The sequence below is a fragment of the Mesoplodon densirostris genome, chromosome 18 (genome assembly GCF_025265405.1).
Source record: "Mesoplodon densirostris isolate mMesDen1 chromosome 18, mMesDen1 primary haplotype, whole genome shotgun sequence".
NCBI classification, from domain to species: Eukaryota; Metazoa; Chordata; class Mammalia; order Artiodactyla; family Ziphiidae; genus Mesoplodon; species Mesoplodon densirostris.
The window spans coordinates 63473577-63491381 of record NC_082678.1 but is presented as its reverse complement, the minus strand read 5'-3'; the positions used below and the strand labels follow the sequence as shown (position 1 = coordinate 63491381).

The 17805-nt window shown below is 42.0% G+C and overlaps 1 protein-coding gene across 1 annotated transcript in view; it reads left to right on the top strand.

Moving 5' to 3' along the window:
* Nucleotides 1-1037: 1037 nt before the first annotated feature.
* Nucleotides 1038-17805, top strand: part of TOM1L1 (target of myb1 like 1 membrane trafficking protein) — a 38955-nt gene continuing 22187 nt past the window's right edge. Inside the window, exons 1-7 of the mRNA XM_060080941.1 lie at nt 1038-1095; nt 3537-3621; nt 5501-5579; nt 12233-12382; nt 13864-13989; nt 14887-14988; nt 15955-16071. Coding sequence (XP_059936924.1) covers nt 1038-1095; nt 3537-3621; nt 5501-5579; nt 12233-12382; nt 13864-13989; nt 14887-14988; nt 15955-16071 — 717 coding nt within the window. The remainder of the gene's footprint in view (nt 1096-3536; nt 3622-5500; nt 5580-12232; nt 12383-13863; nt 13990-14886; nt 14989-15954; nt 16072-17805) is intronic.

The window sequence follows — 17805 nt, the reverse complement described above, 5'->3', positions numbered from 1 at the left end:
TATGACTAAGGACCTAAGCCAGACCGGTCCCCCTTTGATCTCTTGTCACCATTTCCAGGGCCCAGGAAGGGCTTGTCGAACTGGGCCCCACTTGACCACAGGAAGCAAGATCTGGAGGCACAGGGAGCCCATCTTATGCTAACTGCCATCACCTTGGAGACACACCACTCCCCAGCAGGCTCCGGCATCGTGGAAGATTGTTACCATCGCTAATCAGATGTTAATCGAATGCACAGAAAAGGAAATAAATTCCGCTTCTGAAAGGGCAGCTGGAAAGAGGTTGAAATGCTACAGCTCCGATTTACATTCCAAAGCAGTCCTAAGGCCAAACACTCCCTGCCGCAGCAGAAGGAAAGCCCCTCTCGTCTTCTCACCTTCGCTGGAAAATAGTTCCCCGTAGGAGCCGAGAACTCGCTGGGCGGCGCCACGTGGTCCCTCAGGAAATCGGGGCGAGACAAAGGACGCCGGGTCCTGTGAGGCCTCTCGATTGAAGCCAGTCCCTCCTCCTGTCCATCACCTGCAGCCTTAAAGAGCCAGGGACACACCTTCCCTCCCGGATCTCTGGGGCGGGTAAATAAGTCGGGTGGGGTAAATATTTCTAGTTACGAGATTCACTCAGTGGTTAAACATTTATTTTGTGGGTGCCAAACGCTGACCTAAGCGGGTTATGTGGTTAATGCTCACAGTAACCCGAGACGTGTGTTAACTCCATATTTCCTTCTCTACAAAGGGGATCAGGAAGCGCAGAGAAGAACAGCACCTCGCCCCGTGAGTGCCAGGATCCGCCCCCGGGTCACTCGTCCCCAGCGGTGTCCCCAGGGCCGCCCGGCCGGTCCCGCAGCTCGTGGCAGGTGCGCGTGTGCCCGCCCCCTCTGGCGCTCCCGCCTCCGTCCCCCCCCCACCCCAGGACCCAGCCCGGAGCCCGGCGCCCCGCAGCGGCCGGGGGAAGTGCGGCCCGGGGGGCGGAGCCAGGGCCGTGCGGGTGGAGTCGTGAGCCGCCGCGGCGGCGAAGGCTCGGGCCGGCTCCCTGCGCTACCATGGCGTTCGGGAAGAGTCACCGGGACCCATACGCGACCTCCGTGGGCCAGCTCATAGGTAAAAGGGGGACCCCTCCGGCTTGGGGCCGGGACGCTACGCGTTGACTCTGTTCCCGGCCGCAGAGGATCGCGTGGGTCCGAGTTCAAGGAACTCCTCCCGCCTCCCCCGCAACTTTCCCAGGCCCCGCGCTCCGCTGGTCCCGAGCGGCACCTGTCCCCGCCGACCTCTCTCGAACCCCACCTCCTCACCTCCCGTCTTCCAGTGCTTTCCGGGGTGGGGGTGGGTTGGAAGCGGACAGGTGGACCGAGGGGATCCAGGTGTGGCGTGGCTGGGCCTCTACGGGGGCGTGTCAACTTCTGGGCCGGGGGGAGCTCTTCAGAAAGTGAGTCCACCCGAGGGCCAAGTGTTGTCCTGCCCGTTTTGCAAAGAGAAAACGGTTCCAGGAGGTTAAGTGCAGTGACCTCGATGTGACAGGCAGGTCTCCAAACTAGTTCTGACTCCAGGCGCTTAAAACGTGAGGTACTTTTTCGGGGTGAACAAAGAGAACAAACATGCCTAGCACTGGAGCGAAGGAAGGAGGAGCCAGGCGCGCTCTGGGGACACGAGAGACCTCTCCAGGCCACTCGGGGCTACACAGGTGTCTTGCCTGACTCCTTCCCTCTCCCGTGGCCGTGCTCTGATCCACGTACGCGGAAGCCGGAGCCAGTGCCTGGACTGTTTAACAACAGCGGCTCCCTTCTCCCTGGTCTCTGATACCTCCCTTGGGAACCGGGTGTGGCACCAGTGCATATAGATGCCAAGCAAAGCGTGATCACTTCGGGGAGCTTAGCGGGATGAGGAAATCATGAAAACCTGGTAGTTATAATAAGGAGGCTCAGATTTGAACAGTTTTGCCTGCAGCTCAGTTAACTGCTGTATGACAAGAACACATTACCCCGGGACTTTGGTGGTCCAGCGGTTAAGACGTCGCCCTTCCAATGCAGGGGGCACTGGTTCTATCCCTGGTCGGGGAACTAAGACCCCACATGCTGCGCGGCCAAAAGTAAATAAAAAAATGAATAAATTAAAGAACAAAAACCAAAACACTACTCAACGTGAAGCTTAGTTCCCATACCTTTATAAGATGGTGAGTGTAACTATCATTGAGGACGAGGTGCTTTCTAAACTTTCTAAACAACACATGGCCGTATCTCTGTTGGGTATTAAAATGAACCCTGAACAGAAGTGGATTCAGGCTGCATCTTCATAGGCTGATTTATTCTTTAATGCTGTGAACATTTACTGACTGCCAGCTATATCCCTGGACCTGGACCAGGCAAAGGTAAGACGTGGTCTCAGCCATCACGGAACGCATAATCTTGTAGGGAAGGTGCACACAATTTCGTACTGACAATAGTGCAGTACCTTTGCAATAGAAGAGAAGTGTAAAACACCCAAAACTTATGAAAAGGGGGAACTTAACTCTGCCATGGCTTTTGACGGGTGAATAGGAGTTTTCTAGGAAGATGGGAAGGTGGGAAGAAGGAGGACAGAATGGGGAGCAAGAAATCTGGCAGAAAGAACCCTGTAACTGAGCACAAGGTCGGTAAGCCTTGTCCATTTGAATGCCAAATTCAAGTAGTGCTTCTCCTAGATGAGGATCAGTCTAAGCTTGGGGGTTCCCCTAACCAAACCTTTATCCTCTTCATTATCCTTTTAATTTTTGCTAATTTTTGCTCTATTCCCCTAGAGCCTCATGTTTTCATGCTGAGGGATATTCTCCTTTCTTGTAGTGGAGATGTTAAGCTCATTTAGGTTGAGTGTTCTATTATCCTTCCCAGGTGACATTTTGTATTCTTAAGGAGGATGTCAGAAGAGGGAAAAGCTATCTGACTGTTTAATGATGGGGTTACGGGTACAGGAGCCTTCAAGTCTGCCTGGTGCAGCTCTGGTTGGTACAGGTGCTAGGAAGTACATAGACAGTTTCAGTAGATCTCTCTTTTTCTCAACCCCCTCCTGCCCAAAGGAGTGACTTTTAAAAAGCAAACAAAAACTGGCATCAAACATCAAACAACCTAGATTTGAATGGTAGTTCTACCGTGTACTGACTGCGTAGCCTTGGGTAACTTCCCTAACCTTGAACTTCTGTTTCATCACCTCAAACAGTGGGTTAAATGAAATTGCGTACGATAAGATACTTCGTTTAGCACTGTGCACTTCATCTTGTAGGCGACTGTCCCTCTCTGAAAGACAGGCAGGCAGATGGAGATTTAGCTGGGTTGTCCTGGCCCTGCAGCCTTTATTAATAGGTCACTCATTACTGTTGCAACAGAAGCACCTGGGTTTTGACTGATTCTTGAATAACGGGGAATTGCTCAGAAAAAAAAAATCTCTCTGCTCTTTGATGATATAAACTTAATGGTACTTGCTGGTGAACTCCAGGTAGATTGTTTCAGGAGGACCAGACATGTTCTATTCTGTTGTAGCTCAGATTCAACACAACAGCTTTTTCTTTGCAGAAAAGGCTACATTTGCTGGAGTTCAGACTGAAGATTGGGGCCAGTTCATGCACATCTGTGACGTAATTAACGCTGCCCACGATGGGTGAGTTCAGTGTGTGGTTCATGTCTTTGCCTCTCATAAGAAGTGTCAGAACTACAGCACATTTTCTCTTGCAAACTGGTTTTCTTGTTGAAATAGTGTTTCCATCACCTTTTAAGCACCCACTGCCTTTTTGAAGACATGTCAGGTTGAAATATTAGGACAGCTGCTTGTTTCAGCATGTGGAATATCTGAGAATCCATTATAATTTTTCTCCTCTTTGCCTTTTCCTTAATAGTTTCAAATTTTGTCTTGGTGTGGCCCAAATTCCTTGTTCTTTAAGGAGAGAGGGAGATATTATTTCCTTTGTTAGGTATTCTTCTTGCTCTGATTGGCAATATTTTATGTTACTGTAACTGAAAAATATTATCAAGAAGCTAGTGGACTCCTGGTGGTGACCTGTCTCTGGGCAGTTGTCATTATCAACCAGGAAATAATCTAGCAGTTGTTTTCCTCTGCCTGTCACAAGACAATTTTTTTTTTCTTCCGAATGCCAACTCACCCATGTTTATGCTGAGTTCTTAAACAATGTGGTATCTTTTGTTACACTTCTTAAACTTTAGAGAATTGAAGTTTAAAAAATAAAATAATTAAGAAGGCCAACTATTTTGTGATTTAGTCTGAACAACAAGTTGTTATAAGGGATACAATTCTCTTGATTTTCCTGTGCATTTAAACTAATAATGAACGGCAAAGGAGACTGTCTTAGTTTTTGTTGATGAAGAAAACATTACCCTTAATTATTGACTATATCAATGGAAAGTGCTTATGGTTAGTACTTTAAAATATTTACGGTGTTATCCCTGTAATCTTGTTTACCATATTTGTTTCCTCTAAACGTTTTCTTCACTGATAATACTAATTTCTTCACTGATAATGCAAAAAGGGAAATGCAGTGTAAATTTTTTTTCTTTTAAAACAGTGTCTTTATTCTTTTCAACTTTTGTAAGGGTTTCATCTTAGATTTTATATATGATTTTTTAGAAATATATATAATATTATATTTTATAATAGTTGCAATTCTAAGTATATGTAATATTATGTAATTATATTATCATATAATAGAAATTCTACCCATGCAAGCATAACAAACAAAATTGGAAGGTAATATGCAAAAAAGATTGTATCTTTTAAGTTCTGAGGTATAATTGGCATATAGCACTGTATAAGTTTAAAGTGTACAGCATAATGACTTGAGTTACATATACTGCAAAACAATTTCCACAATAAGTTTCCTTAACATCCATCACCTCATACAGTTAAAAAAAATGTTTTTTCCTTGTGATGAGAACTTTCAAGATCTACTCTCTTAACAACTGTCAAATATACCATACAGCAGTATTAACTATAGTCATCATGTTGTACGTTACATCCCCATTACTTATCTATAACTGACCATCTCAGAGTAAATTTGGACTATCTACTTACACATAGTTCCTCCTTTTGTAACATAAAATTGTAGCATATCAGAACCTGACCTGGTTAGTCCTAATTCCTCCTACATCCCATTGCCTATAGGATGCTTAGGAAATACTAATAAAAATAGGTAACATTTTTGGAAATTACATTTCCTGTAAACTGGTTCTGTGCGTTGATATGGGCTGTGGGTGTGAGTACATTTCACATGTAGTGCTTTCTAGGTAATGATCATCATCTGCATATTTTATTTGATTCTGACAAGGAGGTAGGTGGTATTGTCTGCCTAGATGTAAGAGGAAACGGGTGTAAAAAAGTTAAGTCATCTGCCCAGCGTCACACAGCAGAACCAATACCTTGGTTATCTCCTTAGCCGTTCGTCTTTCCACACTGCATGCTGCTTTTCAGAGACTACTTGCTTTCAGCAATGGCTACGTTGATGATTTTACTGTGTTTATTGCCACAGGCCAAAAGATGCAGTAAAAGCTTTGAAGAAAAGGATTTCCAAAAACTACAATCATAAAGAAATACAACTTACATTGTCAGTAAGTATTTACTTTAATGATAAATTAAGACTAGGATTTTCCAAGCTATAGTCACATTTCTAATTTTGGGTATAAATGATACAAATATTCTGAGATAATTAATAGGTTAGCAAAAAGGTATTTACAGTATGAATTAAAACTATTCATTTATTGAGAATTGCAGAATCAAGGGAGTTTTGTTGATTGTAATAGCATTTAATTTGGTGGAAAGTGAGTGATTCTGGAAAAGCGTGTTTTCCTGGTTAGGAGATGGGAACTGGTGATGAAAAACCTGTAGGTACTGAGTTGCTCAAGAAGTTTGTGTATGTGTTACACATGAGGAGAATAGAAGCTTGAGAAATGCCTCCCCGTCATCTTTCTACCTCATTTGAACACCTCTGTGGAATTCTGAGATTCTGGAGGCTCTTTAGGGTTCAGCCAAGTTCTGCTGTTTGGTACAATTTGGAGAATGTTCTTTGTTGATTTAAACAATTCTCCTGTGCACCTTATCGCTTGATTTGGGTGTGGACATTTATTTGACATGTTCCCATTTTCCCCCAACCTTGGCCGTGTGACCTCTTCAGTTGCTTGGTGAGTTGCCCATTTTACTTCAGTATGTTTTGCAAACCCTGCCTGCTGCCTGAGAGTGAGCTGTGTGGCTTTCTAGTTTCTTCTGTGTGCCTTTGCTGACCTCAGCCCAGCCCCAAGCCACATGTGGTTATGGCACTACTCTGCCAGCATCACACTGCTCTTAGGGGACTTGGATGTGTTTATCTAGAGGCTGTGGAATAGAGGTGAGCACAGCCCCCCTTTTCTAGCTTCAGGGGGAAAAGAATGTATCACATCTTGCTTACTTGGAGAGTAACTGAATGAGAAAAAATGAAGTCTTAATGATACTATCACTGAAGAAGCCCTTCAAGTTGGGGTCTGAATATAGTTTTAGAGGGATTTTCCTCTTTCACCTTTTTTGACCTCTCCCCTGTCCTTTACCATAGCAACCTCCTCAGGGAGGCCACGGAATGCAGGCAACTGGAGAGAGAGGAGTAAGGCACTTCAGTAGAAACGTCAGAACAATGGGTTGGTGGTGGAAATAAACCTTGGCCTGGTACCTGGTTGATGCTCTCAACAACCCTTTGAAGAAGTTGTATTATTGACTCCACTTCAGAAATGAAGAAACTGTGACTTAGTGAGGTTAAGTGATTTTTTTTTTTTCCCCTCCAAGATTTAAGTAGCATAGGCAAGATTTCAATCCGGTTCTCAGATTCTAAATTCCATGTCCTTGCCCCATACCACCTGGCTTCTCAGAACAAGTCAAGCCCCTTGAAAGAAAAGGCTGCTGTGTTTCATTTGTGTCTTCAACTCCTTTCTACGTGGTAGAAGACCTAGTGCATCAATGTACCAGGTGTTGAGTGGTTAATGACTGAGTGTCCTTCAGCCTCCATCCCACTCTCCTAGCATCCAGGAAGGACTCAAGGAATGTACTGTAGAATTGGGGTAGAAAGATACGTAGCTGTGCCCTAAAATGAAGTGGATCTAGGATATCTCAGGGCTGCTGAAGGTTAGGAGAATTGACTGAGTAACCTAAGGGCAGAAGATGAATTTATGCCACTTTTGTATTTCAGCATGCGGTATTTCACCTTCTTACAGTTGTTTATTCTATATAATGCGTTTGTCTCTTTCTGTGTTGTAGCCAGCCTACGTGACATTTCCATGCTTGCTTCTTATCCTTAGCTCCATATCCTCCTCCATCGTGGTTCCTTCCTTCTGGGGATGAACCAGGACTCTTCCCTGGGGAATTTGACTTATTCCCTCCATCTCTGAGTTCCCACTCTTTCTGTTCTTCCAGTAGTCTGATCTCTCAGGCCTTACTCCCAGCTAGCTGCCTGTTCCCTGTTCCACCTCAGGTAACTGTACATCCTCCACCTCCTAATTTCCACACCAGTACGTGAGAACAAGCGAATCTAAAACCTGTGCCAGAGTAAGGGTGAGAGTCACAGGTTGGGGGTCATTGTTAGGGGCAGAGTTCATTAAGGTACCTACTTCTTGGATTTTCTTTGAAGTGGTCTTTGACTCTTGATAGCTTCATGCAGATTTCCCCAAGTTGTGTAGTCAGTGGCCCAGTCACCTCACCGCACACTACTCACTGCATTGTAGTGGTGTCTTTAAGGCTTCAGAACAGACTTTAATATTTACTTAAGCCAGACTTAATTATGAGACAGATTAGTCACAGAAAGAATCATCCAGGGGCTTCCCTGGTGGGGCAGTGGTTGAGAATCTGCCTGCTAATGCAGGGGACACGCGTCCGAGCCCTGGTCTGGGAGGATCCCACATGCTGCGGAGCAACTAGGCCCGTGAGTCACAACTACTGAGCCTGCGCGTCTGGAGCCTGTGCTCCGCAACAAGAGAGGCCGCAATAGTGAGAGGCCCGCGCACCGTGATGGAGAGTGGCCCCCGCTTGCCACAACTAGAGAAAGCCCTCGCACAGAAACGAAGACCCAGCACAGCAAAAATAAATTAATTAATTAATAAACTCCTACCCCCAACATCTTCTTTTAAAAAAAAAAAAAAAAAGAATCATCCAGTGTGTCAAAGGCAATTATATGTTTACCAATAAACTATTTAAAAATGAATCCTCATACATTACATTTTCATTTTATTACTGTGAAGTGATGAGAGCCTGTCAAAGTCAGTTATAAATGTCCTTTATATTATCTGTCATTTGGGTTCTCCATGGACTTGTTAGCCTTGATTAGATCTTTGACGGGATCTGACTAGCCTGTGATTTCCTACCATCAGTTGGTGGTGCAGTTTTGTCAAGAAGCCAGTAGTTTTATCTTATTTTTAAAAGCATTTTGTTACCAGGCTTTATAACTCGTAGCCAGAGGCTAGTGTTTTCTTGAATGAGTCAATTATGATAAGTCTCAGTAAGATACTGTTATTGTCAAGAGGTAAGTGATTGAACAGTTCCTAGGAATCAGTTTATTAATTGGAGCACCCCCTAGGTGGTGAGCTATGAGGGCTTCAGAATAAGTGTAAAATATGTTTATTCCTTCAGAAACTTAGAAAGTAAGCTCATCCCCCAAGGTGGCCATACCTTGGTGTGGTTTTCAGTTCTGGATGGCCCCAAAGCCTTGTTTACTGTGCTTGGTTTAGAAATTTGCTATTAGAAATAAAACTACCATGGCACTCTTTTTTATTTTCCAGCATTTCTGAAAAGAATACTTATATCAGCTCATCAGCATATTCTCTCTTGATGGGAAATTATCCATGGAAGCAGACGATCACAGTACTTACCATTTATTAAGATCCTGCTAGGTGTCAGGCTCTTCATATACATTATATTTCACTTAAGCCTTACAGCAGGTCTCTGGAGGAAGGCATGCTCATTTTGCAGATGGGAATCCTGAGGCTTAGTCAGGGTAAGTGATTTGCCCACCCAAGTGCAAAAGGAGATCTGTGAAGCCTCAAGTCAGCATCCTCTCCAGTCTCTCAGCTCCTTGGCTCCTAGGTTCTCTATTCCACCTCAGATTATGGTTTCTTAGTTGTCCTGTTTGCAAAAATAGGTTATGTGAACACATAAATTGCACCAAAGCCCAATTCCAAAATGTGTAGAAGCAAGGTATTTAATTTTTCTTATTCACCACTGTAAGTTTGATTGCTTAGCTAAGTGGGCTGGGGTGTGAAAGAGGTACTGGTGACATATTGTAAGAGCATGAAGGAATTGGTCCTGACATTCTAGATTCCAGTGGGAAAACAAAGGGCATGATTTTGTGATCTCCAGATGTTAACATTCTCAGCATTTCATGTTGACTCTTTGATTTCGTACAGGTAACCTTTTAGGAATGTTACCCATTATCATAAAATCTTGGTGCTCCAAAACATAAAAAGTGTTTGTGGAATATTTAGCATTCATTTTACTGTTAGGGAAAATGAGACCTGGAGGCAAAGTATCTTGCCTAGGACTGCATATCTGGTTACATGAAGTATTTTTATAAATTCCCATTGAACTAGAGGTACTTTTCCTCTCAGCATTTCATCAGATAAAAACTCATTATAATAGTATATCAAGCAAAAAGTCATTTGTTATTCAACTTTTCAGCTTGTCTTTTTCTAAACAACTTGCATTGAAATACAATAGATTCATCTTAATATGTTTTGGATTCTGATTTTACTTTCCTTTGCCTTAAAGGTTCTCCCTGTATATTTCACAAAGCTGCACGTGCTCAGCTTCTGTATTTTACGGTTGCATGTTTAGCCACATTGCCCTTAAAACTGCAGCTTTCATACCTTCTTCTTTTTGTATTGCCATTAAAGTGACACAAATACAGAGCATGGTGTAAAGTCAGTTTTCAGGGCTTCTTTTCTGCAAAGATGATTATACGTATCCTGGTCACATTATGGTTTTTGTGACCTCCGAGAAGGTGGTAGCATGGGAACTAGAGATTTAATTTTGTTTTTAGATCACTTTTAGAAATCCACTTTCTGCATGCAGCTCTTCAATACCAGCTCATTCTTTCTTAGCCTGACGTCTGCTTATGTTGCTTTACTGAAAATCTTTTCTTCAAGGTGACTGATGACCCCACTAATCAACAAACCTAGCTGAGTTTTTCAGTCCATATTCTTAACCGTTTGACACTCCATCCACCTAGAAACTCTGCCCTCTTTTGATTTTACCAACATTATGTTCTGTTTATCTTATGCATCAGTTTCTGTTGGTTGCTCTTTGATTGCCTTTCCTGAGCGTCCTTCTGGCCTCACGGGGGAACCCCTTTGTCCCGTCCTCTCTGCTCATCCGAGGCAGCCTTGATTACTCACTTTTGGCTTCATTCTCCCCTGAACTACAGCTGTGCATGTACAGCTCTCAGCAAAAAATCTCTACTTGAATGTCTCATTGTCCTTTTTGTCTTAGTCATCTTGAGCTGCTCGAACAAAATACCATAGATTGCATGGCTTAAACAACAGACATCTATTTCTCACAGTCCTGGAGGCTGTGAAGTCCAAGATCAAGGTGCCAGCAGATCCATTGTATGATGAGGGCCCACCCTCTGTCTTGTAGATGGCCATCTTCTTGCTGTATCCTCACATGGCCAAGAGAGAGATGATCTCTCTTATCCCTTTCTTTTAAGAGCACTAATCTCATTCATGAGGACTCCACCCTCATGACCTAACTCCCTCCCAAAAGTCCCACCTCCAAATACCATCACTTTAGGGATTAGGAGGTTCAACATGGGAATTTGGGAGGGACACAAACATTCAGTCCACAGCACTTATAAACTCAAAATATCTAAATTTCAACCCATCTTTTTTTTTTTTTTTCCGGTACGCGTGCCTCTCACTGTTGTGGCCTCTCCGTTGCGGAGCACAGGCTCTGGACGCGCAGGCTCAGCGGCCATGGCTCACAGGCCCAGCCTCTCCGCAGCATGTGGGATCTTCTTGGACCGGGGCACGAACCCGTGTCCCCTTCATTGGCAGGCGGACGCTCAACCACTGCGCCACCAGGGAAGCCCCAACCCATCATTTTGACCTTCGACTAGTCATAGTATCCCATCCCCTTCCAGATTTTCCACCAATCTCATGCAGAGTAACAGTCACTTAACTTTCAGCCTTTCCTTGTTGACAAACCCCGGTTGCTGAAAGTTCTTGCTTCATAATACTCATGGCTTTCCCTTCCTTGTACCCACATCATCCTAGTTTAGGCCTTTCTGCATCAGGCTGTACCTAGTGGGTAACTGCTGGATCTCTCTATCATTCCAGGGTCTTTGCCCTCCAATTCCCTCTGTAGGGTGCTTCTTGAAAACCTTGTCAGAGTACTTTGCATGCACTACCTTTCTCTCAAGTTCAGGATAGTGGTGTGATGGTGACAAAACTAATAAGAACCCTTCAGTGGCTTCTTACTGCCTTCAAGATAATGTTCCAATTCTTTACATTGCCACACAAAATTTCTCTACAGTCTGGTTGAAGCCCCTCCAGACTTAATCCACCCACCTCCCCAATGTCCCCAGTTTGCTGATGTCAAGAAGCCTCTACAAACTGGAGTACTTATTTTCCTCCTCACAGCTCATATGCTTTGTCACCTGTACTTATATTTTTTAATACCATTTACCTGTCTAGGCTATTGCTTTATACTCACTTGTACTTTTCTGGACCATTTTTCAAAGCCCAGCATAGAACCACCCTTTTCCAAAAGTCTTAAGACCACCTGGCCCTAAATTGTCACATCTGCCTATAAAGGTCTGTAGCTGGGGTAACCATGTAATTTTTCATCTAGGCAAGGACATTTTTGAGAGTGAAAGGAGGTAGCATCGTTAATAAAACCAGGACAACAGGAGTTCACCAGGACTTTCCTGGCAAAACTAGGACAAATGTCACCTTGTCTATAGCCCACATGCTTCATTTGCACCTCCCATTGGCCCTTGGCATTTACTACCTTGTATAGTTATTAGTTCTCTTATAATTGTGTCCTGGTTCCCCAACAGGACCATCCGCTAAGCAGTTACATTATGCCTTATATTTCCTCACATTCCCAGAACCTAACATTTTGCCGTGTATTTTAGTAGATACTAAATTATGTTTATTAATTGGAATGCTGGTGGAAATCATTACTTAGCAATTTTTACCTTATATTTAGGAGGTGGTTTTGCCAAAGAGATAAAACGTTTAATTTTTCTCTTTAGCTTATTGACATGTGTATGCAGAACTGTGGTCCGAGTTTCCAGTCTCTGATTGTGAAGAAGGAATTTGTTAAAGATAGTCTAGTTAAGCTGCTGAGTCCCAGATACACCCTGCCAACAGACATTCAGAATAGAATTTTGAATTTCATTAAGGTAAGTCTATTATATATCTTATGGGATGGTGAATGTCTAAGATTAGGGATTTAATTACCTAACTCCCAGTTGGTTCAGTGACCCTTTACAAGCCTGGGATTGAGCCCAAAAGAGTTTTTACTATTCGCTTTTCCATGTAACAATAATTTCTTGGCATTGGATAGTGGCCTTTTCCTGAAGAATTTGTAATCTTTTCCATACTTGTCTCTCAGTTTCTGTCTTATCTACGTCAGATAGGAGAGAGAGTGACGTGTACATTCATTTTGCAGGTGTGGAAACTATGTTCTGGGGTTCTCTGCTTTCAGAGTTATTTGGCAAAAGAGCTACTGATGCTGTTTTAGAATCTGTTAATTCTAGATTTAGTATAGCAAAAAACAAACAATAGTATCTATTCCAGAGTTTCATTGTTGAGGCATGGCAGTTTGATGATTAAAAATATATTATTCTAATGGCCATCATCAAAAAATATACAAACAATAAATGCTGGAAAAGGTGTGGAGAAAAGGGAACCCTCCTGCACTGTTCGTGGGAATGTAAATTCATACAGCTGCTATGGAGAACAGTATGGAGGTTCCTTAAAAAACTAAAAATAGAACTGCCATATGACCCAGCAATCCCACTACTGGGCGTATACCCTGAGAAAACCATAATTCAAAAAGAGACATGTACCAAAATGTTCACTGCAGCTCTATTTACAATAGCCAGGACATGGAAGGAACCTAAGTGTCCATCGACAGATGAATGGATAAAGAAGATGTGGCACATATATACAATAGAGTATTACTCAGCCATAAAAAGAAACAAAATTGAGTTATTTATAGTGAGGTGGATGGACCTAGAGTCTGTCATACAGAGTGAAGTATGTCAAAAAGAGAAAAACAAATACTGTATGCTAACACATATATATGGGATCTAAATTTTTAAAAAAGTGGCTATGAAGAACCTAGGGGCAGGACAGGAATAAGGACGCAGACGTAGAGAATGGACTTGAGCACATGGGGAGGGGGAAGGGTAAACTGGGACAAAGTGAGAGAGTGGCATGGACTAATATATACTACCAAATGTAAAATAGCTAGTGGGAAGCAGCTGCATAGCACAGGGAGATCAGCTCAGTGCTTTGTGACCACCTAGAGGGGTGGGATAGGGAGGGTGGGAGGGAGACACAAGAGGGAGGAGATATGGGGATATATGTACATGTATAGCTGATTCACTTTGTTATACAGCAGAAACTAACACACCATTGTAAAGTAATTATACTCCAATAAAGATGTTTTATATATATATATATATATATATATATATATATATATATATAAAATTAATTAATTATTCTAGTCTCTAAAAATGTACATTCAAAAGTAGCTTTCTTTTTCTGAGTAAGGTACATAATTGTCAGTCTCTCATTTTCTGTCACCAGCTTAGGAGTTGTGTTTTGTTTTGCTGCTTATTCATCTCTGGAACTTTCCATCTCTTGAATTCAGACATGGTCACAGGGTTTCCCAGGAGCTGTGGATGTAAGTGAAGTGAAAGAAGTGTACCTGGACCTTCTTAAGAAAGGTGTTCAGTTTCCTCCATCAGATGCAGTGGCTGAAACAGCCAGACAAAAGGTAGGAGGCCGTTCTTTGACCTGTGTAGAGTCAGACAGTGTAGTGCATGGGTATTTTCTCAACGAAAGGGACCACCCTAGCTCCACCTAGCTTCACCTAAAAGATTAGTCTGTTAGAAGGATACTGTAATACCTCATAGAATACAAGCCGCAAGAAGAGTGGTGTTAGCTGGATCTTTGAACAGAGAACCAAGCATTCAAATGCCTTGTTACTTGTCTACTTACGTTTGATCATCAGCTTCGTTCTTCTCTCTCATTGCAGACTAGCTTTTTTCCACATGGTAAACAATATAGCTCCTAAATTTTCATATTATAGCCTTAGCTTTTTCACATTCCAAGTCCAAAATTTCAGAGAAGGGCCTCATTGAACCAACCTAGGTGACTTTTCCATTTCTGCACAAATTAACTAAGGTCATATAAGAACGGGGTTGCTCCATATAGAAATTATTTAGGTAGAGCAGAAGAGGGGAAGTTTTCAAAAGAAAAGATTGGTGCTAGACAGGCAGGGGTCTCTCTTATAGGTAGTCATATAATAGATTTGTTTATTAATACTGTGCCCATAGAAGAGTTTCTCAATGTTCACATGTATTCATTCTCAAGTATGCAAGCAACTTTCAAGGTTTTGAACTTAGAACACTTGTAGTGACTGATTATAATTCAGCTCCTAACTTCCTATAATTTCCATAATGTAAAAACAGTAATTCTTCCCTCCTGCATATTGGTGAGTCCTGCCTTGGTAGAAAAAGCAATTCAGGTGTATACCAAAAGTCTGATCTTTGTGAAGGCTTTGTCCTGAGGGCTAACTCTCCCTAGTGATTGAGTCATCTGAATGGAAAAACTGGACTTGGGGTGGCTGAGTTAATTTAAATGATAATATTTCTATATTTCATGTTGATAGACTGCTCAGGTCTCACCGAATCCACCACCATCTGTTCCTACTGCACCAGCTCTTTCTTCTGTAGTTCCCAAGAGCTCCACTATTATATTGGTCCCAGAACAGGTAACAACAGCCATGACTGTATTTATTTATGACTTTTTCTAAGTTCTAAGTACTTTATATATAGTTTGTTTATTCTTAATAATATTATCATAAGGTAGAGGTACATTTTAACCTCATTTTACAGAGGAGGGGACTGAAGTTTAGTGATACTGTATAGGTTATGATGGTTCAACTCTACGTGGAATTAATCCCATGGATTCTGCCTGATTCTAAAAGCCTGAGCTTTTAACAGTTATGCTCGTCTAGTGGCTTTTGTGGCTTTGTGGAGGCTTGGCTGTGGGATGGATCTTGTGTAAGTTGATTCCTGTTGCTCCTGATAGGACTGTCTGTATGCCATTCCAGAGAGCGCAGTAAGTGGTCATCTTATTACTATTATTAACTGTGCCCATTGAATTACATTTACTTGTTTGTCTATATCTGTTTATCTACTGTTTAGACAAGCAATTATTAAATGAAGCTCATTTCTGTCCTGCTATAAGGGAACTATCATTTAAGACTTTATATTATTATTATTTGGTATTATATAACAATCCATGTGATTAATTCCTCTTAGAATTTAATCCAGGAAGAAAAAAAAGTGTTTCTCTCTTGATTCTTCCTTCTCTAATACCGTGGGACTATAAAACATTCATTTTTTTCTCTCCCATTGGTTTCTAAGAAACCCAAACTAACATTTGCCATTTTCTTCAGGTTGCTGTTACGGTTACCTTCTCCCTTCTCCATATTGGTTCCAATCTGACTTTTTCCCTTCATTAACTTTCCTAGAGCATATTTTTAAAATTATTACAAGAGCTCTCAAGACCTTTTAGAAGGTGGAAGATTGTATATTTGTAAAATAATTACATGTACATTTGTATAAATTTGAAAATAATAAATTTTACAAAAGTGTTTTCTCTACAAGCAAGAAACAAGGTAGCCATTCTTTGTGTCACACTTACTGGTGATTGATTGTGTTGCTCTCAACAGATTGGAAAACTGCACAGTGAATTGGATATGGTGAAAATGAATGTGAGAGTGATGTCTGTCATACTGATGGAGAATATTCCTGGGTCTGAAAATCGTGAAGACATAGACCTTCTGCAGGTGTAGTATAATTTCAGGGACAAGCAGTCCCTGAAAGTTATTCTCTAAACTTAGAGCCTTGGAGATGGAAGGCACCGTAACACTGACTAGTCCATGCTCCAGCATGTTTACTTGATTGTTAAACTTAACATGAAGCTGCAAGGATGACTTTATCAGAAATGCAGTGGTAACTTAGACGTGGTACTTACCCTCTTGCAATACATAATTTAACATCATTTAGTCATTTATAGCCTAGCCATATACAACCTCTACTAATCTCTAACTGTTTTAAATGTGTAAAAGTTACCTATCTATTCAGCAAACATATGAGTAACTATAATGTGGTAAAGGATATAGAAATGAGGAGGCTCTACTAGTTCTTGAGGAACTTAGGTCTAGTGAGCAATAGTGTTTTGTAAACAACAAGTTTAATAAAGTATTGATGCTATAATAGAAATGTATTTATCATATACTGTGGGTTCAGGGGTGGGGGCAAGGAGAAAGGTGAGGGTTTTTGGAAAGGTTTAGGTGGAGGCCGTGCCGACGCTGTGGAGGAGCAAGTGGACGGTTCATCTGGACGTGTGTGGGCATGTGAAGGGCACGAGCATCTCAGTATGACCGGAGTGGGGGCCTCCCAGACCCTCTTCTGAGTCTCTACATCCAGGGCACTTGTTCCCTCTAATGGTTTGTTCTAATTTTCAATTTTAAGCTTTTTCTTTTTTTTTTCCGGTACATGGGCCTCTCACTGTTGTGGCCTCTCCCGTTGCGGAGCACAGGCTCCGGATGCACAGGCTCAGCGGCCATGGATCACGGGCCCAGCCGCTCCGCGGCATGTGGGATCTTCCCGGACCGGGGCACGAACCCGTGTCCGCTGCATCAGCAGGCGGACTCTCAACCACTGCGCCACCAGGGAAGCCCATCAATTTTACGTTTTAACACACACTTTAACACAGAATTTTAGAAGCAGTTAGAGGAAAAAAATCTGTTTCTAAATCTTTTTCTTCCCCCCAAAGTTAAGAAACTTCTATTTTGACTTTTCTCTGATTCCCACTCCCCACTTCTCATGTTGTTGTTATCTTTCCTTTAAGTCCTTCGATTGTTAGTAAATAACATTTTTCTTGATTATTGCTTGTTTGGGAAACAATAAATGGTGTAAAAATGCCCTTTTTCAACATCACCACCTGTATTTAACTGCTATCTCCTTAAATTGTTACTAGTGGTAAACTTTGAGTGTTTACGTGTCCAAAGATGTCTTTTGGCCGCCATGTTAAGGGCTCACAGTTTGGCCTCTAGGTACAGAATTATTTTCTTTAAGTCCTTCAGAGATACTGCTCCATTGCTCTTGCACCCAGTGGTGCTATTGAGAAGTATCATATTATGTATTCTTGCACCTTTGTTTTATAATCTGTTTTTCTGGTTGTATTTGTGATTTCTCTTTACTTTAATGCTTCTGAAATTTCACTATACTGTGTCTAGGGATATGTGTGCATGTATGTGCATATGTGTATTTACCTTACTTAACCTGCTTAGTATCAATACTTGATAGGCCTTTTGCCCTGTCACCTTAAGTGTATTTTAGTTCTGGGAAATTCTCAGCTCTTATTTCAGATATTTCTTTTCTAGTATTCTTTCTATCTTTGTATGGGACATTATTTAGATGATGAAACTTTCAGTTACAGTTTTCTTATCTCAACTTTTATACACGTTTTGTTTCTTCTTTTATGCTGTAGTTCTAGCAAAGCTTCTCCATTTTAT